The following is a 24495-nucleotide window of genomic DNA, read 5'->3' as shown; positions in this document are numbered from 1 at the left end:
GTGGTGTGGGATGGTCGTTGTGAATTGTGCCGTGGGTTGGTCGTTGTGAATTGTGGTGTGGGTCGGTCGTTGTGAATTGTGGTGTGGGATGGTCGTTGTGAATTGTGCCGTGGGATGGTCGTTGTGAATTGTGGTGTGGGATGGTCGTTGTGAATTGTGGTGTGGGATGGTCGTTGTGAATTGTGCCGTGAGATGGTCGTTGTGAATTGTGGTGTGGGATGGTCGTTGTGAATTGTGGTGTGAGATGGTCGTTGTGAATTGTGGTGTGGGATGGTCGTTGTGAATTGTGCTGTGGGATGGTCATTGTGAATTGTGGTGTGGGATGGTTGTTGTGAATTGTGGTGTGGGATGGTCGTTGTGAATTGTGCCGTGGGATGGTCGTTGTGAATTGTGGTGTGGGTCGGTCGTTGTGAATTGTGGTGTGGGTCGGTCGTTGTGAATTGTGCCGTGGGATGGTCGTTGTGTATTGTGCTGTGGGATGGTCGTTGTGAATTGTGGTGTGGGATGGTCGTTGTGAATTGTGCCGTGAGATGGTCGTTGTGAATTGTGGTGTGGGATGGTCGTTGTGAATTGTGGTGTGGGATGGTCGTTGTGAATTGTGGTGTGAGATGGTCGTTGTGAATTGTGGTGTGGGATGGTCGTTGTGAATTGTGCTGTGGGATGGTCATTGTGAATTGTGCCGTGGGATGGTCGTTGTGAATTGTGGTGTGGGATGGTCGTTGTGAATTGTGGTGTGGGATGGTCGTTGTGAATTGTGCCGTGGGGATGCTGGATGGTGGGGATGATTGGGCCAGAAGGGGCTGTCCGTCTTTTATCTCTAAATAAATAAATAAAGTAAAACCTGTGTGTGGCGGGCTGGAGACACGCCTCTACCGAAGGAGGAGTGAGGTGCTCCTTTCTTCCGCTGTCCTGCAGGTCAACCTTGGGCAAGGTGTAGCACCTGCTTAGCCCCCCGAAGCCATGGGAGCAGGTGGTGGATGGTCGTATGAGCAGCCGGTGCAGATCACAAGTCCTGGTTATGTGACCACCGACACCAGGCAGACAACGTCTGATGAGTATTGATCATCACTGGAGTCACCTGGCTTGTACAGACTCTGCCCAGAAGATGGCAACAGCAAGCCATTTCTGTAGAAAAATTTGCCAAGAACAATCATGGTTCTGGAAATACCATGGTTGCCCAGGTCATATGGCACGACACGTAATGAATGAATATGAAACCTCAGCAAAACTGGAGAAGGTGGTCCTTTTCCAGTTCCACTGCTGTAAATATGATCACTTAATGCTGTGCGTCTAATTTTGAGCCATCTTTAAATTTATTTTGTTCTGAACATGTCTGACAATAACTTCACTTGCCCCATCACTGAAATATTCCCACAACCAACGGACTCACTTTCAAGGACTCTTCATCTCATGTTCTGGATGTTTATTTATACTTGCGGTGGTAGAGTTTATTGTCTTCTGCCCTCTTGTTGAGTGCCCTGGTTGGGCAGACTTTCATTGATCCTGTTATAGTTACTATTCTATAGATTTGCTGAGTATGCCCACGAGAAAATGAACCCCCTGGTTGTATATGGTGACATGTATGTACTTTGGAACAGTATAAAGGGGGGAGGGGGTTTTATTTTCTTTCCCACGCAACCCAGAGGAACCATGCTGTTGCTAAAGCAAGTGATGCATTTAAAAAAAATAGGCCCATGTCATTTCCCCATTCCCTCACTAAAGAGTCTTTGTTAATTTTGCTTTTGTTTGAGCAATGCTGAAAAGGTTACCTTGGCAGTCCCCCCACAATCTTCTTGCTTTGGAAGGGATTGTTACTTACATTGTCATTGAGCCAAAGAAAAGTACAGCCCAGAATAGATCTTCGGCCCGTCCATACTATGCCGAACCATTTAATCTGCTTAGTTGCATTACCTGCGCTGGGACCACAGCAGTCCATCCATGTACCGACACAAACTTCTCTTAAATGTTGACATCGAGCTGGTATCCACCACTTGTGCTGGCAGCTCGTCCCACACTCTCACCACTCTCTGAGTGAAGAAGTTTCCCCTCATGTTCCCCTTGAACATTTCACCTTTCACCCCTGACCCATGACCTCCGGTAGTCTCCCCTAACCTCAGTGGAAAAAGCCTGCTTGCACTTACCTTATCTATACCCCTCGTAATTTTGTATACTTCTAATAAATCTCCCCTCAATCTTTTATGTTCTTGGGAATGTAGTCCTAACCTATTCAATCTTTTCCTATAACCCAGCTCCTCCAGTCCTGGCAACTTCCTTGTAAATTTTCTCTGTGCTCTTTCAATCTTGTTTACATCTTTCCTGTAGGTAGGTGACCAAAACTGCACGCAATACTCCAAATTAGGCCTCACCAATGTCTTATACAACTTCAACATGACATCCCATCCCCTTTACTCAATACTTGGATCTATGAAGGCCAATTTGCTGAAAGTTTTCTCCCTGGGAAGCCACTTTCAATGAATTATGGACCCCCATTGAAATTAAACTTCTAGGCATTAATGATTGTAAAATTAGTCCTAAAATGGGAGCAACACACATAAAAGTTGCTGGTGAACGCAGCAGGCCAGGCAGCATCTCTAGGACGTTTTGGGCCGAGACCCTTCATCAGGACTAACTGAAGGAAGAGTTAGTAAGAGATTTGAAAGTGGGAGGGGGAGGGGGAGATCTGAAATGATAGGAGAAGCCAGGAGGGGGAGGGATGGAGCCAAGAGCTGGACAGGTGATTGGCAGAAGGCATATGAGAGGATCATGGGACAGGAGGCCCAGGGAGAAGGAAAAGGGGAGGGGGGGAAAACCCAGAGGATGGGCAAGGGGTATAGTCAGAGGGACAGAGGGAGAAAAAGGAGAGAGAGAAAAAGAATGTGTGAAAAAGAACCAGCAACTTTTATGTATGTTGCTTGAAATTCCAGCATCTGCAGATTTCCTCGTGCTTGCGCCTAAAATGGGAGAGCGATTTGTTCTGTGTGTGGCTCTGTGGTGCTTGCGTCCTGCAGTTGGGCCTCATCAGATCCCACTGGTGGGTGCTGAGGTCCACAGTTACTTTGCTGCTCTTAGGAAACCACTGGTAATCTGGTTTCCACCCCCGGCAGCCGTCTGTGGAGCGGGCTGTTTCTTCATTGTGCGGCGGGCAGTTCTAACATGTCCTCGTCTGCAGGTTGGAGTACTGTGACGAAGCTGTGAAGGACTCAGTCAGCACATCGAAGAAGGACCCCATACCCATCGACATCCACCAGCCCCCTGCGTTCGTTCACAAGGTGCTACAGTTTTCCGGTGTGCTGCTACATTACGAGGATGTCTTTGAGCAGGAAGTGGAACCCCCACTATCATCGCCTCTACCGCAGGTGAGGACTGAAATAAGGAACAGAGGTGCAATGGGCAGTAAGCACATTAACAGGGCTGAGCATCTCACCTCTGAGAGTGCACCGGCGTCTTGGTGTTGGATGCAATCGCCAAGATTATACTATCGTGCTACCTGTGTGTACAGGGAAAGCCAACATGCTCTGCAAGGCACAGTCCCAGGGCCACGACTGTATTACCGAACCATTAATCTGCCTACTTCCATCGACTTGGCATTTATACCTTCCCACCCGTGTACCTGTCCAAACTTCTCTTCGATGTTTAAAGTGAGCTCTCATCCACCACTTGCACTGGCTGCTTGTTCCACTCTCTCAGAACTCTGGGTGAAGAAGTTTCCCCTCGTGTTCCCTGAAACGTTTTACCTTTCAGCCTTAACCTCTGCTTGTAGTCCCACCCAACCTCAGTGGCAAAAACCTGCTTGCATTTACCCTATCTATATCCATCATAATTTTGTATACCTCTATCAAATTTCCCCTCACTCTTCTACTTTCTAAGGAATGAAGTCCTATCCTATTTAATCTTTCCCTATAACTCAGTTCAAATTCCAACAACATCCCTGTAAATTTTCTCTGCACTCTTTCAATCTTATTTACATCTCTCCTGTAGGTAGGTGACCAAAACTGAACACAACACTCCAAATTATGTCTCACCAATGTCTTATACAACTAGAACATAACATCCCACTTCCTGTACTCAGTACTTTGATTTATGAAGGCCAATGTGCCAAGAGCTTTCTTTATGACCCAATCTACCTGTGATGCTACTTTCAATGAATTATGGACCTGTATTCCCAGACCCCTTTGTTCTACAACACTCCTCAGTGCCCTACCCCTCACTGTGTAAGACCCACCCTGGTTGGTCCTACTGAAGTGCAACACCTCGCACTTGTCTGCATTAAATTCCATCGGCCATTTTTCTGCCTGTTTTTCCGGCTGGTCCAGATCACTCTGCAAGCTTTGGTCTTCCTCGCTCTCCACTACAGCCCCGCTCTATCATATTTGCCTCCATCACCACCCCAGACAGCTCATTCCAGAAATCCACCACTCTACTGCCTAACCAAAAAAAAACCTTGCCCACGCATCTCCTTTGAACTTAACCCCTCTCAGCTTGAAAGCTTGCACTGTGATATGAGGCATTTCCACCCTGGGGAAAAGATACCAGCTGTCTACTCTCGTCATCTGTTCGACCTCTTTCAGAGCTCCGCTCCTGACTGAACAGAAAATGCAGGGACACTCCAGGTCAGGCAGCATCTGCAGGGAGGGGGGAGGTGGGGAGGCAGTGTAACGGTGCAGGTCGGTGAACTGGGAAAGGGAGGGAGGGGGTGGAATGGGCTTCTTTAAGGTGGCTGACGGGAGAACAGGGAATGCCTTTGAGAAGGGGTGCCCACACTGTCCAGGTGACAGAGCCTTGAATCTCGGACATGCTACCTGACGGCGTGGTGGAGGCAGAGACTTGCGTCTGAAAAGCATCTGGGCGAGCGTTTGAATTTCTGAGGAAGAGAAGGGTGTCAGGTGAGGTTGGACAAACTAAAGTTCAAAGTAAATTTATCAAAGTACGCATATGTCCCCATATACAACCCTGAGATTTGCTTTCTTGCGTGCATTCACAGTAGGACAAAGAAATACAGTGAAAAGCCACACACAAAGACGGACAGACAGCCGGTGTACAAAAGAACAGAGACTGGGCAAATACAAAACTAGCCCAAGTTTGTCCCGTTGCCCCATGGAGCCGCCTCTTGCTTGGCGATTCACAGACTCATCTGGAGCACTAGTTCCCAGCCTGGGGTCCAAGGAATAAAAAAGATTGGGAGCCCCTGGTCCACTGGTCTAGATGCTGGTATAGTGTGAGTCTCTGCTTCCAGCAACACCTCAGGCAGCAAGTTCCAAATTCCAGACCCCCCCCCCCCCCCCCATGTGCGACAAGCTCTGTCACCTCAACAGCTGTGGCCACCCCCCCCCCCCAATTCAAAGGCATTCCCTCTGCCACCTGAAACAAACCCGTGCTCCTCGCCACCCCTTTCCCAGTTCACCGACCTGCAGCGTTAACGCTGTCTCTCCCTCCACAGATGCTGCCCGACCTGCTGAGTGTCACTGGCATTCTCCACTTGATCAGAGTGAAATTCTGAGTCACTAAGCTGGTAGAGAGAGGAGATTGGAAACTGAGGCACAATTCCAATAGGATTGTCCTGATCTTCGTCATTATCTGCCGTGTCGTACGACATGGGTGATCGTGGTCTTTCCATGACCATGTTTGTTCTTGGCAGATATTTCTGCAGAAGTGGTTTGCCATTGCCATCTTCTGGGCAGTGTTTTTACAAGTTGGGTGACCCCAATCATTACCAATACTCGTCAGAGATTGTCTGCCTGGTGTCAGTGGTCACATAACCAGGACTTGTGATCTGCACCGGCTGCTCATACGACCGTCCACCACCTGATCCCACGGCTTCACGTGACCCTGACCAGGGGCTAAGCAGGAGCTATACCTTGCCCAAGGGTGACCTGCAGGCTAGCGGAGGGAAGGAGCACCTCACACCTCCTTTGGGTGAGACGTAACTCCAGGGATTAACCTAGCGGAGGGGATTGAGTAAGCAGTCAGCAGTGCTCTTCAGCTGCAGCCAGTGCAACCACTTGGACCAGAGGTCAAAGCCTCCCCAGGTTTATCTTCACGTTACCTGGGGTCTGGTGTCAGTCTTCGACTTTTTTTGTCAGAAATTTGTCTCTGTCATGTGCAGGTTATTGAAAGTATGCGACTGAGACTGGGAGAGTGTAATGAATCTGGAAAGTTCAAAATTCAAAGTAAATTTATTATCAAAGTACGAATTTGTTACCATATACCACCCTGACATTAGTTTAGTTGCAGACATTCACAGGAGAAAAGAACTGCAATAGAATTTAAAAAAAACATAACGAAAAGCCGGACAAATAGCCAATGTGCAAAACAATACAAATGAAAATAATACTGAGAACATAGTCATTGAAAATGAGTCTGTAGGGAGGGTGTGGAATTGGCTCATTGTTGTGAGATTATCCACACTGGTTCAGGAGCCTGATGGTTGAGGGTAATAACTGTTCCTGAACCTGGTGGTGTGGGACCTGAGGCTCCTGTACCTCCTTCCCGATAGCAGCAGCGAGAAGAGAGCGTGATGATGGATGCTGCTTTCCTGCAATAGCACTGCATGTTGTAGACGTGCTTAATGGTGAGGAGGCTTCACCTGTGATGGACTGGGCTGAATACACAACTTTTTGTAGAACTTTCCACTCTGCGTCTACAGAAATTTGGAAAGGATGCAGAGACAACTGGAGCTGGGACTGGAGGGCTCTCGTTGTAAGGAGAGGTGGGATGTTTTCCCTGGAGTGTAGAGGCTGAGGAGTGACTGTAGAGAGGTTTATAAAGCCACAGGAAATAAATAAGATCAATATTGAGGAGAGGGGAGGAGCCTAAAACCAGAAGGTGTACGTTTAAAGTATGTTAGAGAATTAATTCTGATTCCTCCTTGATACATGCTATAATGTGTAACAGAAAATGGAAGTTTGGGTGTAGCTTGGAGTGTAGTAATGGCCTGACATCCCGTTACTGGCTGATATTTTGTCTCGATTCTGAACGCACATTGTTAAGGTTAGATACCGGTGAAGGATGTTTTCCACCTTATACACCCGCTTTTAAACTACGTGTGTCTCGGCCAAAGGTAACGAGGTAAAACGGATGTCTTGAAGGGTATAAAGCAAGGTGCAATCTCTTCCTGCACGGGGGGGATCTTCCAGTGAGTACAGTCTCAGTGCCATTGAAACACTCCTCAGTGTGAGCCCTTTCCTTCTCGTGGACCTCCTCTGGACACAGCAATCATTCCTGTAAATCAGAGCGCCAGGCTGACAGATGCAGAGCTGGAGCGAGCTTGCTCCACCCTCGACACTTTAAGCTGTGCCGTACAGAGCGTGTTGGCTATTTCTCCGCAGCAGGAGGAACCGAATGCCGAGCCCAGTGAGGAGCCCGACCATCCCCCCGACACCAGCAGCAGGACTGCGGAGCGGAGGTCTGCAGTGGCACCTTCTCAGCTGGTGCAGATCGGCAGCTGTACGGGCTGCGTGGAGATGACCATGAAACTCAAGCAGAATGATGCTCTCCCTGGACCGAAGGTAACTGACAGACTGTACTAGCAGAGTGTCTCTTTTATTATTATTATAAATAGAGTTCATTTTGAATTATAGTAAAAATCTGGCTCTGGTGAAAGAAATGAATGAGGCCGACAGGTTGGTCTGTCCGTGCTGAAGGCATCATCGATCGCCTGTGACTCCACAGACAGTGTTTGCTGCGCTCTTCTTCCAGCTCACTGGCGGTCCCCGTTTCCCCAACCCCTTCCCACGCATGGGGTCCTGATTCCTGTGTCCTCTGTCCAGCACTACCAGTGTCCCATGAGTACTGGGTGAAAGGGACTGCAGATGTGATCTTACCAACACCTTACAAAACTGAGGCATATCGTAGCGAATTCCACACTTGGTACTGGTAGCATGAAACAACTACATTCCTTTGGCTTTCCCTGTTACTTGCTGCACCTGCACACTGGCCTTCTGCTCATTGTTAGGTGTACTGTCTGTAAATCTTCTGCATAGCGTCTTTCTGTCACTCTGCTGTGGGCTGTGGTAGTTGTTGCCCAAACTCCTGTGTTGGAGTCTGTTCAAGCAGAGGTTCTGCACTGACTGGAAATCTTCAACAACACCCACAAAGGACTGCACACAGCAAACTCAGCCTCTTCCCACCAGCTTATTCTGGCATCTGCTCCTTTTCTTTCTGGTCCTGATGAAGGGTCTCGGCCCAAAACGTCAACTGGCTATTCCTCTCTGTAGATGCTACCTGACCTGCTGAGTTCCTCCAGTGTCTTGTGTGTGTTACATCCACTCCTGCCCAGATAAGTGGTGAACCACAAGGATCTGTAACCCTCACCCCCATGGTCTCCAAGAACTCTGCCTCAACCTGGATCGCCCCAAACCCTGAGTGACCACTGACTCAGAACCCCTTCAGACCCCGGGTTGCCCCACGATCTGAATTGCCTTAGATATAAGACAGCCCAAAAGCTCAGCTGGGAGATCCCAAGGCCATTCATTCTTCCCGTCCAGTCCACCAGCTGTGTTGATTTGGGAAGGCTGACAGCATTGGGATGCCTACCTCCCCAGCCATTCCCTTTCCTTACTCCTACTTCCGAGCTCGAAAGGCCTGATGACTCCCAAATCCCTTTGCACCCCGGATTTCAAATTTTCTCCCTGTAGAAAATAGTCTGTGTTTTAATTTCTTCTACAAAGTGCGCGACCGTGCACTTCCCGACACTCTTTTCTGTGTGTTACTCACGTTCGCCTGCTTGTTCCTCAGTTAATGTTCTTCACTGAATATGTGTTGACGGCTGTCACTTCTCCTTCCAGTTGGAACTGGATGGAAAGATGGGCTCACTGCACTTGTTCCTCAGTCCTCACCAGCTCTCCAACTTGACAGATCTTCTCAGCACACTGAGCCTTTCAGGTGAGTTTCACAAGAACATCAACTCCCTTGGGACTCTGAAAGTGTCATAGAGTCATACTGTTTGAAACAGGCCCTTCGGCCCACACAGTCTGTCCTCACCCAATGATACCAATCCTGTTCTCCCCACATTCCCATCGACTCTCTGCAGATTCTGCCACCCACCCACACTCCGTGGACAAGTGACTGATGGTCCCCACTCATCACTGGGATGCGGCAGGAAATCTGAGCACCAGAGTAGGGAGACGTAGATGAAGAGTGAAGTTCCCTCTACACCATCCCATTGTACAATCACAGGTTAGAAACTGAGTGAAGCTCCCTCCACACTGTCCTATCACACACTCCTGGGGTCAGACACAGAGTGAATCTCCCTCCACACCGTCCTATCACACACTCCCGGGGTCAGACATGCAGTGAAGCTCCCTTTACACTGTCCCATCACACACTCCCGGGGTCAGACATGCAGTGAAGCTCCCTCCACACTGTCCCATCACACACTCCCGGGGCCAGACACAGAGTGAATCTCCCTCCACACCGTCCTATCACACACTCCCGGGGTCAAACACAGAGTGAAGCTCCCTCCACACCGTCCCATCACACACTCCCGGGGTCAGACACAGAGTGAAGCTCCCTCCACACCGTCCCATCACACACTCCTGGGGTCAGATACAGAGTGAAGCTCCCTCCACACTGTCCCATCACAGACTCCTGGGGTCAGAGAGAGAGTGAAACTCTCTCTATGCTGTCTAATCACACACTCCTGGGGTCAGATACAGAGAGAAGCTCTTTCTGCAGTATCTCATCATACACAGTGTAGAGGGAGCTTCACTCTGTGTCTGACCCCGGTGGGGGGAGGGGGGGGTCCAGACTTTATTGATGCCAAAGGAAATTACAGTGTCACAGCAGCATTACAAGTGCACAGATATACAAACATTAAAGAGAAGTATGAAAGAATTAAAAAAGTCACCTTAAAAATAAGATATAGAAGATTGACAAGTCAAAGTTTACAAGCTTTATGAGGTTTCCACGTTCACACTATTAAGATAGCAGTGCAATATTACATAGTAATGGGTGCACATTTGCACCTTCCAGATAAGAAGTGATGGTAGTATTGCACAGCGTGTCCACGATAGCAGGGTGTGGTAAACAGAGCTTAAACAGAGTTCTGGTAAACAGAGGTTAATAACTGTCTAACAGGAAGGGGTCGTCACTTCCCCAGTTACAGGTTGACTCATTATAGAGCCTGCGGCTGAGGGTGAGAATGACCTCATAGAGAGCTCTTTGGAGCAGTGCAGTTGTCTCAGCCTATTACTAAAAGTGCTCCTCTGTTCAGCCAAGGTGGCATGCAGAGGGTGAGAAACATTGTCCAGAATTGCCAGGATTTTCCGGAGGGTCCTTTGTTCTACCACGGCCTCCAGTGAGTCCAGTTTGACTCCTATAACAGAGCCAGCCTTTCTAATGAGTTTATCGAGCCTGTTGGCATCACCCGTGTTGATGCCATTGCCCCGGCACACCACCACATAGAAGATTGTACTGGTGACAGCAGACTGGTAGAACATGTGAAGGAGAGGCCTGCACACTCCAAAGGACCTCAGTCTCCTCAGGAAGTAGAGGTGACTCTGGCCCTTCTTGTATACAGTCTCTGTGTTGGTGCTCCACTCGAGTCTGTCCTCCAGGTGCACCCCCAGGTAAGTGTAGGTCCTCACTGCATCCACATCCTCACCATCAGTAGTAACAGGGAGCAGTGCAGGCTCAGTCTTCCTAAAGTCCACCACCATCTCCTCTCTCTTACTGATGTTGAGCTGCAGATGATGCAGCTCATACTATTCAGGGAAGTTCTGTGTATTCATCTCCTGTCTTCCCTCAACTATTGCTGGTTCATCAGAGAATTTCTCCAGATGATGTATCTAAAGTCTGAGGTACACAGCGTAGACAGGGAGGGAGCCATGTCTGACACACCACTGTGAAGCTGCACAAACTGTGGTCTGCCAATGAGGCAGGCCATTATCTGGGATAGAATGGAAGTGCCACCCTGCACTGAATGGAGCTTTCCCCCAGAAAAGAGGGCTGTATGGTGTTGAAGACACCTGAAAAATCAACAAGCAGATCCTGATAGTGCTGTTCTGCTTATACACATGGGAGTCAGCTGTTCAGCAGGTAGATGACAGCATCGTTGACTCCAATGTGCTCCTAGTAGGAAAACTGCAGGGATTGGAAGGCTGACCTGACCAGGGCTCGGAGGGGAGCCAGGACCAGCCTCTCTAGGGTCTTCATGAGGTGTGAGGTCAGGGTCCCAGGATGGTTATCATTCAAGACTTTCAGTCGGCCCTTCTTGGATACTGGGGCCACACAAGATGTTTTACACACAGTCGGGACCCTTTCCAGGCTGAGACTCAGAAACTGCGCTGGAAAACTCCACACACAGCTCCTCAGCACACTCCTGCAGGACCTTGGGGTTCACACCGTCCGGTCCCAATGCTTTGTCATGTCTGAGTTTCCCCGCAGCCCTTCTCACCTGCTCAGTAGTGAGGGTGAGTCCACGATGACTGGGGAGTTGTGGATGTTGGGGGCCAGGGAAGGTGAAGATCGGGTCGATAGCAGTTGGTAGGTGCAGGGGAAGGAGGCGGTGTAGACAGTGGTGGCAACACACACAAAATGCTGGGGGCAGCGTCTGTGGAAAAAAGTACAGTCATTGTTTTGGGCCGAGACCTTTCTGTTCATCTACATGTTGAACTGGAGAGAGGAGGGGAGGCATTGGTGCTGAGGAAGCATTGGGTACCTGGGCACCTGGACTGGTGCTGAGGGGGGTATGAACAGGAGGGCAATTGTCAAACCTGTTGAAGAATTGGTTTATCTCAGCCCATTCACAGCTGCATTCCGAGGCTCTCCAGTTAGGCTGATTGAAGCCAGTGATGTCCTTCACCCCTCCCATGGGTTACTCTGCCCAAGCTTGTTCTCCAGCACACTCCTGGCTTCCTCTTCAGCCAGCTTCATCTTCTCCTTTAGCTCCCTCTGCACAAGTTTAACCTCTCGGCCTGGCTCATGCCCTCAAATCCATTCCTCATCCTGCACTGTTGTGTGGAGCCTGAGCCTCCACCTCCTTCCTGGAACGGGACGTCCAAAGCTGCACACACAGCTCTCCACCTGTGTTTACAGCTGCAACGTGACTGATGACTCTCTACTCCATGACCCACACAGTGAAGGCAAGCCTACCATATGGCTTATTCACCATCCCATCTACCTGTGGAGCCACTTTCAGGGAGCTATGGACTTGCTCCCCAAGGTCTCTCTGTACATCAGTGTTCCCAGTGACCTGCCATTTACTGTACACTTCCCAAAGTGCAACACCTCTCACTTGCCTGGATTAAGCTCTGTCGGCCTTTGCCCTGCCCATATCTCCAACAGGTCTACATCTTGCTGTATCTTTTCACGACCTTCCTCATTATCCACAACTCTCCTGTCAGCATACTGATTAACTTCATTCATGTGCCGTGGATTCTGGTTAATTAGGACACATTCGGGACCAGTACTGCAGCAAGCTTTGATACCCTCCCTCGCTGTCCACTACGTCCCCAATCAGGTTTATTATTACTGGCACGTGTCGTGAAATTTGTTAACTTCAGCAGTCCTGATGAAGGGTCTCGGCCTGAAATGTCGACTGTACTCTTTTCCGTAGCTGCTGCCTGGCCTGCTGAGTCCCTCCAGCATTTTGTGTGTGTTACTACCACCCTCTGGCTTCTTTCACAGACACTGTCTGACCCAATTTATAACCTCATCTTGAATCCCGAGGGACTGAACCTTCTTGACCAACCTCTTAAGTTTGTTAAATGCTTTGTTAAAGGCCGTGTAGTCAACATCCAATGCCTTGCCTTCATTGACTTTCCTGCTAACTTCCTCGCAAAAGTTTGATCAGGCACGACCTACCAGGCACAAAGTCATGTTGACTGTCCCTAATCAGTCCCCATCTACCCAGATAGAGGGGAATCCAATTTTGGCCCAATTAAGCAGCTGCATCAATTAGCCGAAAAAGTTAAAAAAGGTGAAATATCTGTGACGTGACTTCCCAACTTTTGTACTCTACACCCTGACCAACCTGTTCTTGGCCCTCAGCTCCCGATGGGGCACAGACCATTGATGGTCGTCCATCTCCATCGTCCACAGTCGACGGTCTGGGTGGAGTCCATCAATGTTTCTGTAATCCATCGTATCCACTCTACAGGGGATTGGCCTTTTCAGCTTCACCACAGCTCTTACCTGTATCCACCTCTCACAACCGGGACGTAGGGTTGGACTTTGACCAGCTTTGCCAAGTTCTAAAGCATTGGTATATCCTCCCTGGTTTCCGGTCAAGTTTGCAGTGGAGAAAATGCATCAGTGACTCAACAGCAAAATGCCATGAAAAGGTAACAAGATTGATTATCATTCTACCATACATGAATACAGCCAAATGAAACTCTGGGGCCAAGGTGCAAAACACAGTAGCAACAGTCACACACAGCACAAGGCACATGTAAGATATCAGGAAAGTACAGTCACACATAAAGTCCAAGATCTGGAGTCCATCAATGTTGTTGCAGTCAGCTTGTCTTCTGCTGAGTGAACACTGGGGGGGGCAGCATCCTCCCCACCAGCAATGTCCTCTGGTCCTAGACTCACCCAATACAGGAGACATCCTCTCCACATCCACTCTATCTGTGTCCTCCGGTCCTAGACTCACCCAATACAGGAAACATCCTCTCCACATCCACTCTATCTGTGTCCTCTGGTCCTAGACTCCCCCACTACAGGAAACATCCTCTCCACATCCACTCTATCTGTGTCCTCTGGTCTGAGACTGGGCGGAATCACCTGTTTCTGTGGTGAATAACTCCAGGCTCAATACTGTGTTGCCAGTCTGTCAGAACTCATTCAGTACAGTCAGGAGAGTGAACCCTGTCACCTCGCTTGGTCGGGATCTCTCCACAACTGTGAATAGAGAACTGCAGAAGTCTTGGGCACGCATGTATGTAGCTGGAGTGCCTAAGACTTGCACAGTAATTACTATTGCTGCAAGAAAAAAAAACAAATTTCATGACATAAGTGAGTGATGATAAGCCTGATTCTGATCTGGGTATCTATTGTGGACTGAGAGTGGGAAGGGGTCAGGGAGAGGGGAATCATGGTTGGGAAAAGGGGAAAGGAGAGGGGAGGGAGCGGGAAGCACCAGAGAGACATTCTGTAATGATCAATAAACTAATTGTTTGGAATCAAATGGCCTTGCCTGGTGTCTCAGGGCTGGGGGATGTCTGTACCCACCCCTGACACTCTTTCTCTTCCACCTGTCCCCCACTCCTCCCACGATGTCCCACCCTCGCCATTCCCAACGTGCTTTGCTCCCGCCAGATTTACAAACTCGTTCTCCCATCGAGTCTGCTCCACCATTCCATCATGTCTGATTTATTTTCCCTCTCAACCCCATTCTCATGTCTTCTCCCCCTGACCTGTGACCCCCTGACTAATCAAGAACCTATCGACCTCCACCTTAAATACACCCAACAACCTGGCCTCCACGTGGATGGGTGTTGTAACCGCTGAGTTTCCTCCATTTTGCCCACCTCCTCCATCCCTTCCCCTGCTACAGAGGTGAGTGGATTGACGGAAAAGCTGAGCAAGAGTCGACCGCTCGACCCCGAGGATTTCAAATTGATTGAGCAGGACCTCAACAAGCAGCTTCACTCGGGCCAGAGTCTGGCGCGCACTCGTGCTGAAGAGTTCGAATCGCTCACGGGCACCGAGAACGGGGGTAAGGCCTGTCCCCAGGCTGCGTTAGCAGGGCTGGGCTTTGCAGGGAGCCCCCTTCCCAGGCATGAGCACAATACCGTGCCGAATCCATCTGAAAGATGGTCAGATTCTGAAGGGAGGGTGGGAGAAGCTCGGTGACAGAGGCTGTCCAGGCTGGGAGTGGGGTTCCTTGACAAGGATATTGGGTGGGCCAGTCAGGCCCTGACTTTCACAACCAATAATCTGCTGGATGCACAGGAGACTGCAGAGGCTGGAAATCCAGAACAGCACCCACCAAATGCTGGAGGAGCTCAGCAGGTCAGACAACATCTACGGAAATGAATAAACAGGTGACATTTCGGGCCCTGACCCTTCTTCAGGACTGGAAAGGAAGGGGGCAGAAGCCAGAAGAGGGTGTTTCGGGGGGTGGGGGGAGTACAAGTGGCAGGTAAGACCTGGTCAGGGCTAAGATGCAGGAAGGGGAATGAAGTGGAAAAACTGGGAGGTGCTCGGTGGAAAAGTTGAAGGGCTCTGACTGAATCTGGAAGGAGAGGAGAGTAGACCATGAGGGAAAGGAGGGAGGAGGTGATAGGTGAGGGGAAGAGAATGGGTATGGGGGAGTCAAACTGGGGTTTGTTCCCATCCAAGGATACTGCCTGACCTGCCGAGTTCCTCCAGTGTTTAATGTCTGTCACTCTGGATTTCCAGCACCTGTGGAATCTCTTGTTGTTAAGGGATTGTTGATGGTTCGGGTCAAAGCCCCGTGTCAGGGCCGAGGGTGAGTGGCCGGTACAAGGAAGAGAGGTGGAAGTGGTGAGACAAGGATGAGCAGGCGAAGGATGAAGGGTGGAGATGCAGGGACGCGCTTCCGTGCATCAGGACATTGAGATGACAGAACAGAATGCAGAATATTCAGAGTCCATTTTCTCCCACAAGTGCTGGTCCACCAGCTGATTGTACGTTGCTCCAGATTCCAGTGTCTGCACTCCCTTGCGTCTCCTAGCCTGCCAGCCAGACGGCTCCTGCTGTCCAGTCGCACTTCCCTACCACGAGCGTCGACTGCTCGGGAAACAATCTGACGCTGGAATTCTGTGGCGCCGTAGTCCTTGCCTTGTCTGTGACTGGCTGGTTCATCGGGAGAATTTCCCAGCTTCAGATGGAAGGGGTCTGTGATGGAGGTTGGGGTGAGGTGAGTGAGTGAAGCTTTAGTGGTCGCCTCTTGTCCTTAACGTCCTGTTCCCTCCGCCAGTGTCTTCGGAGATGTTCTTCTCCATGGCCCCGATGACGAGTAGTGTGGCCTCCGTGCAGACGGTGAGCGAGCTGTCGGACGTGGACCTGGGAGGCTCAATGTACAGTGATTACAGCAGCTCCCCTCTGCAGGCGCCCTCGCTGGGCACAGGCGTGAGTAAACTGCAGTTCCTTCGCGCAGCAAGTTCGAGGCAAATCGCTCGAATTCTCTACCCCCGGGGTTGGGGGAGGCTTTCGAATGATTGAGGATTTGGGAGCTAAGAGGAATTGGCATTAAAGATTCCAAGAGCAGGGAAACAGGCCTTAAGGCCCTTCAGGTTCGTGCTGATCCTGAACCACCCATTGACACTAATCCCCAATCCCTACACTAATTAAATTACTCCCAGTTTATTCTCCCAACATTCCCATCAAATTCCCCAGATTCTACCTCTTACTGGAGGAGGGGAGTGTCTTTCAGTCAATACAACATTGAACTGCAGTCTCCATTGAGGTTGTGGCTTGGCCTTAGTTGTTTCTTATGTCGATGGTCTCAGACTGAGAGGGCAGTTAGAGGTCAGATTAGGATTAAAGGGTAGGGGTGTGGGGTTAGAGGTCACATTAGGGTTGAAGAGTAGGGGTATGGTGGGGTTAGAGGTCAGATTAGGGTTGAAGGGTAGGTAGGGATGTGGTGGGGTTAGAGGTCAGATTAGGGTTGAAGGGTAGGTAGGGATGTGGTGGAGTTAGAGGTTAAGCTTCCACTCCGCACTTGGCCTTTGAAGTCCAGCGATGTGGATGGATGACGATGGACAATCATAAATCCCTGTTCACTGCGTCCCAGGACCAATTAAGGATGGTCTCCATGGCTTTGTGCATGGTAAGTCATGCCTAATCAGTCTTGGAGAGCTTTTTGAGGAAGTTAGCAGGAAAAGTCAACGAAGGCAAGGATGCTTTCCACATGGACTTTAGCAAGGCTTTTGACAGGGTCCCGCATGGGAGGTTGGTCAAGAAGCTTCAGTTGTTCGGCATTTAGGATGAGGTAGTAGATTGGACTTTAGTTCATTGGCTTTGCAGAAGAAGCCTGAGAGTGGTAGTAGAGGGTTGCCTCTCTAACTGGATGCCTGTGATTAGTGGTGTGCCACAGGGATCTTCTGGGTCTGTTGTTGTTTGTCATCTATATGTCACCAAGACTGGGGGTGAGGGTTATCAAAGCTTGCAGTGGGATCTGGACTAGCTGGAAAAATGGGCTGAAAACTGGCAGATAGAATTTAATGCAGACAAGTCTGCGGTTTTGCACTTGATTGGATCAACCAGGGTAGGTTGAACGCTAGGCACTGGAGTGTGGTAGAACAAAGGGATCTGGGAATACAGGACATGATGCATTGGAAAATGGTGTCACAGGTAGATAGATCTGTAAAAAAGCTTTTGGCATCTTGGCCTTCATAAATGAATGTATTGAGTACAGGAGATGGGATGTTATGTTGAAGTTGTATAAAACGTTGGTGAGGTCTAATTTGGAGTATTGTGTGCGGTTTTGGTCACCTACCTACAGGAAAGATGTAAATAAGGTTGAAGGAGTGAAGAGAAAATTTACAAGGATGTTACAAGGAGGAAAGATTAAAGAGGTTAGAACTTTGTAATTTTGTAAATAACACTATTCTTCGCATTTCTGGTCAGATGCCAACTGCATTTCATTGGCTTTGTATCTGTACTCGGTGCAATGACAATAAAGTTGAATCTAATCTAATCTTTATTCTGTAGAGTGTAGAAGATGGAGGGCAGATTTAACAGAGGTATACAAAATTCTGAGGGGTGTAGACAGGGCAAATGTAAGCAGGCTTTTTCCACTGAGATTGGGTGAGACTATAACTGGAGGTCATGGGTTAAGGGTGAAAGATGAAGTGTTTAAGGGGTGAGGGTATGGATGAGCTGCCAACAAAAGTGGTGGATGCGAGCTCGGTTTCAAAGTTCAAAGTAAATTTATTATCAAAGTACATATATGTCACCGTATACCACCCTGAGATTCATTTTCCTGCGGGCATACTCAATAAATCCATAATAGAACAATGATGAAAGACCTCACCACTTGGGCATTCAACGAGTGTGTAGAAGACAACAAACTGAAAGAAATGCTAATAATAAATAAATAAGCAATGAATATCGAAAACATGAGATGAACAGTCCTAGACAGTGAGTCTATTGGTGATGGGAACATTTCAGTGATGGGGCAAGTGAAGTTGAGTGAAGTTATCCTCTCTGGTTCAGGAGCCTGATGGTTGAGGGGTAATAACTGTTCCTGAACCTGGTGGTGTGGGACCTGAGGCTCCTGTACCTCCTTCCCGATGGAATCAGTTCAGAGTTGAGGTTATCCTCACTGGTTCAGGAGCCTGATGGTTGAGGGGTAATTACTGTTCCTGAACCTGGTGGTGTGGGACCTGAGGCTCCTGTACCTCCTTCCTGATGGAATCAGTTCAGAGTTGAGGTTATCCTCACTGGTTCAGGAGCCTGATGGTTGAGGGGTAATGACTGTTCCTGAACCTAGTGGTGTGAGGCTCCTGAGGCTCCTGTACCTCCTCCCTGATGGCAGCAGCGAGAAGAGAGGATGTCCTGGGTGGTGGGGGTCCCTGATGATGGAAGCTGTTTTCCTGTGACAGCGTACCGTGTAGGTGTGCTCAATGGTGGGGAGGGCTTTACCGGTGATGGTCTGGGCTGTATCCACTACTCTTTGTCAAATACAGTTGCCTGTTTGTCACCCAGTGTGGCCTTCTGCTATGCTGATTCCCTCTCTGGCGCCCCTCCTTGCCGTCGCGGTCTCCCACTCCCTCCAAGCGTCTATCAGCCGAGGACCGGTGACGAAGGAGTGTTTCTTGCACGGTCATGGCGCAGGGTAACAAGGTGCTCAGCAGGAGGCAAGGGGAATGGGTAGGCTATTGTTGGTTGTCAGAATTAGGTTTAATTATCACTGGTATAGGTTGAGAAAATTAGTTGTTTGTGGCAGCAGTATGGTGCAAGACACAAGATATACTATAAATCATAATGGATATACACTCAGTAGCCACTTTATAGTTTTACACCTGTTTGTGTACAGATATCTAATCAGTCAATCATGTGGCAGCAACTCAATGCACAAAAGCACGCAGACGTGGTCAAGAGGTTCACTTGTTCAGACCAAACATCAGAATGGCGAAGAAATGTGATCTCAGTGACTTTGACCGTGGTATGATTGTTGGTGCCAGGCGGGATGGTTTTGAGCTTCTCAGAAACTCCTGGGTTTTTCGTGCACAACACTCTCTAGAGCAGGGGTTCCCGACTTTTTTAATGTCATGGACCCCGACCATTAACCGAGGAGTGCACGGACCCCAGACTGGGATCGCCTGCTCTAGAGTTTACAGAGAATGTTGTAGAAAATCAAAAAAATATATATCCAGGGAGCGGCAGTTCTGCGGTGAAAATGCCTTGTTAATGAGAGAGGTCAGAGGAGAATGGCCAGACTGGTTCAAGCTGACAGTAACTCAAATAACCACAGGTTACAATGGTGATGTGCAGAAAAGCAGCTCTGAACGCACAGCACGTCGAACCTTGGAGGATGGGCCACAGCAGCAGGAGTCCATACCGGGTTCTACTCCTGTCCCTGACAAAGTAACCACTCAGTCAACATCAAAAGGAAAGGCGTGAGGGAGTGTTCAGAACGGCAATGGTGGAGGGCAAGTAGAACGAGTGTCTTCAGGCCCTGTACCTCCTGTCTGATGGTAGCAATGAGATGGGGGCTATAACATTAACGAACTTCTCTTCTCTCTCCCTTCAGCTGATGATGGGGTCACCGCGCCGCGGCGGGGGCTCGCTATTTCCCTCCACTCTCCCCAATTTGCAGAACATGAACAGACAGCAAGGTGAGCAGAAACTGGGCCTCAGTGGGATGGTTACATTGTCCTGGCCATCCCTGTGACTCGGTGGGATGGTTACATTGTCCTGGCCATCCCTGTGACTCGGTGAGTTGGTTACATTGTTCTGACCATCCCTGTGACTCGGTGAGTTGGTTCCATTGTCCTGGCCATCCCTGTGACTTGGTGAGTTGGTTACATTGTCCTGGCCGTCCCTGTGACTGGATGAGGTGGTTACATTATCCTGGCCATCCCTGTGACTCGGTGAGTTGGTTACATTGTCCTGGCCATCCCTGTGACTCGGTGAGTTGGTTACATTATCCTGGCCGTCCCTGTGACTCGGTGAAGTGGTTACATTGTCCTGGCCATCCCTGTGACTGGGTAAGGTGGTTACATTATCCTGGCCATCCCTGTGACTCGGTGAGTTGGTTACATTGTCCTGGCCATCCCTGTGACTCGGTGAGGTGGTTACATTGTCTTGGCCATCCCTGTGACTCGGTGTGTTGGTTACATTGTCCTGGCCATCCCTGTGACTGGGTGAGTTGGTTACATTGTCCTGGCCATCCCTGTGACTCGGTGAGGTGGTTACATTGTCCTGGCCATCCCTGTGACTCGGTGAGGTGGTTACATTGTCCTGGCCATCCCTGTGATTCGGTGAGTTGGTTACATTGTCCTGGCCATCCCTGTGACTCAGTGAGGTGGTTACATTGTCCTGGCCATCCCTGTGACTCGGTGAGGTGGTTACATTGTCCTGGTCATTCCTGTGACTCGGTGAGTTGGTTACATTGTCCTGGCCATCCCTGTGACCCGGTGAGTTGGTTACATTGTCCTGGCCATCCTTGTGACTCGGTGAGTTGGTTACATTGTCTTGGCCATCCCTGTGACTCGGTGAGTTGGTTACATTGTCCTGGCCATCCTTGTGACTCGGTGCGATGGGGGAAGCCCTTCCTTGTCTTCTTTAGGTTCTGGGACGTGTGCAGGGATGAACGGAATTCTGAATTATTTGTCTATCGATCGGCCCTTCCGGTCCCTAACGCTAACCTATTCACGGGATAACGTACTCTGACCATTAACCTCACTGACATGTCCCTGGACCGTGGGAGAGAACTGGAAACCCACACTGTCCACAGGTGACGTCCCGAGCTGCGGTAGCCTCAGCAGTAACCGCTACGCTGCCGCGTGACGGCCTGTTAAGCCGAGTCAGGTACGGTGAGATAGGGGTCATAACAGAGAGCACGTCACATTCGACAACACCCAGAATACAAACTGAGCAGAGAATTGATCTATTAATTTCTGTTATTACTGAGTTACAGTGGAAATACCTGGTTTTCCATACTGATCAGCTCCTCACACCGGTACATCGAGGTAGCACGAGGCAAAAGCAGTAACAATGCAGAATAGAGTGCTGCAGAGACACACAAAGTGCGGCGCAGGCAGGTAATCAGGTGCAAGGGCCACGATGGGGTGGATTGTGAGACCAGGAGTCCAACTTGTCGGGTGTTCAACCATTCTTCAAACAGCGGCGTGGAAGCTGTCCTTGAGCCTGGTGGGATGTGCTTTCGGGCTGTTGTGTCAGCTGCCCGATGGGAGGGTGAAGAGGGAAGGTAGGGCTGGACGGGGTGTTTGATTATGTTGGTTGCTCTGCCGAGGTTTTGTGTTACGTGCCATCCAGGTCAATCATTCCACACGTGGGTGCATAGAGGGACCATTCAGTTGGCTTCTACCGGCGGGGTAGTGGCTGTCTCTGAGCTGCTGGTACAAGCTTTCAGGCTTTTGCATCTTGCATCCGATGAGAGAGGGGAACGAGAGAATGTCTGGGGTAGGTGGGGCCTTTGATTGTTGTGACTACTTTAATTGAGGCAGTAGGAAGTGTAGACAGAGTCCATAGAGGGGAGGCTGGTTTCTGTGGTGTACTGAGCTGTGTGGTTCCCTGCGTTCCTGGAGAGTGGTTACCGTACCGAGCCGTGATGCGTCTGGTCAGGATGCCCTCTGTGGTGTGTGGGTAAAATAATTAGTGAGGGTCGACAGGGGCATGCCACGTTTCGTGAGCTTCCTGAGGAGGTAGAGGTGCCAGGGAGCTTTCTTGGCTGTGGCGACTGTTGGTGATTTCACTCCCAGGAATCTGAAGCTCTCAACCTCAGCTCCTGATGTAAACAGGAATGTGTGAACCGCCCCCTCCCTCTTCCTTAAAACGAGCCAATGCTTGATGCTCAGCCCTTTTTCTGACGTAGAAGGAATGGTTGTTGTCAGAGGATGCGCTGGAAAGTGGAGAGAGGAATGAAAGACTGCAATGCCGATATCTGTGTGCTGAAAGACGCGGGCGGAGGTGAACTGAAATGAGGGAGTGGGTGCGCCTTTCCCCACATCCTTAACCCTGCTGCCCCTTCCCTCCTCAGGCAGGTCCCAGCAGCCTGCGTCACTGGACAGCGTGAAAACCGAGCTGCTGCTCAAACTGACCTTCGGCGGACTCACGGCCACGCTGCTGCACCTGGAACGTGTGCCGCCTGCCGCCCCGGCCTCCCTCCCCGCGGCCGCCCGCCACTACTTCACCGAGCTGACCTACTTCAGGGACACCATCTTCGGAGGCTGCGACTTCACCCACTTGAGGAGGCAGTTTGAGAAGGCCTGTCCCCGGAATAACATCAGGTACAGTCCTGAAACGGGCCATTCGGTCCCATGTGTCCGTGCTTACCTCTGTGCCTGTCTACACTAATTCTGTTTACCCCCTTAGGACCTTATCCCTCTGCTCAAGTACCTCTTAAACATGGTGATTTTATCTGAATACACCACTTCCTCTGTCAGCACGTACCAGATATCAGCCTCTCCCTGAGTAAATAAAAACTCCTTCCCCTCACCTCGAACCTATGCTCTCCCGCTGTGTCCCTCTCACTATATCTTCCTCTGGTGCTCCCTTCCCCCTTTCTTTCTCCTTAGGCCTCCCGTCCCATGATCCTCTCCCTTCTCCAGCTTTGTATCCCTTTTGCCAGTCACCTGTCCAGCTCTTGGCTCCATCCCTCGCCCTCCTGTCTTCTCCTATCATCTCAGATCTCCCCTCCCCCTCCCACTTTCAGATCTTTTACTAGCTCTTCCTTCAGTTAGTCCTGAGGAAGGGTTTCGGCCTGAAACGTCGACTGTACCTCCTCCTAGAGATGCTGCCTGGCCTGCTGCGTTCACCAGCATTTTGTGTGTGTTTCTTGAATTTCCAGCATCTGCAGATTTCTTCATGTTTGCTTTCCTGCTTTTGCTACCCCGAGCATTTGGGTGGCAAGGTTGGAGCTACGTCTCTACCAAAGGAGGTGTGAGGTAGTCCTTTCCTCCACTGGCCTGCAGGTCACCCTTGGGCAAGGTGTAGCATCTGCTTTGCTCCCCCGATCAGGGTGACGTGAAGCCGTTGGAGCAGGTCGTATGAGCAGCCGGTGCAGATCACAAGTCCTGGTTATGTGACCACTGACACCAGGCAGACAATCTCTGGAGAGTATTGATAATGGCTGGGGTCACCCCATCTTATAAAGACACTGCCCAGAAAGCAATGGCAAACCACATCTGTAGAAGAATTTACCAAGAACAATCATGATCGCCTGTGTCGTTACTTTGCTGTTGCTTGTGTGTGGGAGGGGCAGTTGTGGGGGGAGGCGCTTTGGGGTTCTAACGATTAACCTTCGTTCATTCTTTGGGGCACTGCACGGTTTCCGTTGATGTTTGCGAAGAAAAAGAATTTCCAGATGTACATTGTATGCATTTTTCTGACATTAAACGTACCTATTGTTAATATGGAAGGGCAGGTGACGATGATGAGGATGACCACGGGGAAAAAGATCCAGGTCATCTGCCCCGCTCCGTCTTACACCCCCTGACAAATGAGCCTTCGTACCCTCTGTCATGGAGAAAGCAAATTCAGACTATTCAGTCAATTCTTCCAACTGAAATCTTACTCTATGTCACCCACTGCCTGTAGTCTTCAGTAACACACTCTAATCCGACATCCTTCATTCCCAGTCTGCCCATTCACTCCTCCGTTATTTTATAATACACACTCACTCCCTGTAATCTTTAATAATGCAATCTACTCCTCATGTTCCCTATGGGGTATATTTTATAATACACACTCACTCTCGAGCTCGTGTTCCCAATAGTGTTTATTTTATAATACACACTCACTCTCGAGCTCGTGTTCCCAATAGTGTTTATTTTATAATACACACTCACTCTCGAGCTCGTGTTCCCAATAGTGTTTATTTTATAATACACACTCACTCTCGAGCTCGTGTTCCCAATAGTGTTTATTTTATAATACACACTCACTCTCGAGCTCGTGTTCCCAATAGTGTTTATTTTATAATACACACTCACTCTCGAGCTCGTGTTCCCAATAGTGTTTATTTTATAATACACACTCACTCTCAAGCTGATGTTTTCAGTGGTGTTTATTCTATTCGGCCTTGTGAAAAACAGACCCATGCACTGTTGCCACTTGATGCATCCCAGGGCACAGAGAGAAAGAACAACAAAGTGTATTTATGACTTTTTAGTTTCTTGTTTGTGTTTACGTTTTGGCGTTTTGCACAGTTTGACCTCTTCTGCACGTTAGGTCTGTGACTGTCTTTGTGTGTAGTTTTTCAGTGATTCTATTGTGATTCTCTGTTCTACTGTGAAAACAAATCTCAGGGTTAATTATGTTACTTTCATAATAAACCAGCTTTGAATGTTGAACTTTAAAATGATGAGATTTTTTAGGCTGCCCTGAAGTTATCTT

General features: G+C 49.4%; 1 protein-coding gene across 1 annotated transcript in view; it reads left to right on the top strand.

Moving 5' to 3' along the window:
* Positions 1–24495, top strand: part of LOC140192800 (autophagy-related protein 2 homolog A-like) — a gene marked incomplete at its 5' end in the record, with an annotated part of 161929 nt that overhangs the window by 6968 nt on the left and 130466 nt on the right. The window contains 7 exons of the mRNA XM_072250278.1: positions 3170–3356; positions 7326–7505; positions 8784–8880; positions 14498–14659; positions 15887–16038; positions 19667–19751; positions 22139–22388. Of these exons, the coding sequence (XP_072106379.1) occupies positions 3170–3356; positions 7326–7505; positions 8784–8880; positions 14498–14659; positions 15887–16038; positions 19667–19751; positions 22139–22388 (1113 nt within the window). The remainder of the gene's footprint in view (positions 1–3169; positions 3357–7325; positions 7506–8783; positions 8881–14497; positions 14660–15886; positions 16039–19666; positions 19752–22138; positions 22389–24495) is intronic.

This window comes from Mobula birostris, unplaced genomic scaffold, assembly GCF_030028105.1.
Source record: "Mobula birostris isolate sMobBir1 unplaced genomic scaffold, sMobBir1.hap1 scaffold_268, whole genome shotgun sequence".
In the NCBI taxonomy this organism is placed as follows: domain Eukaryota; kingdom Metazoa; phylum Chordata; class Chondrichthyes; order Myliobatiformes; family Myliobatidae; genus Mobula; species Mobula birostris.
This window is presented reverse-complemented; position numbering and strand designations above follow the sequence as displayed.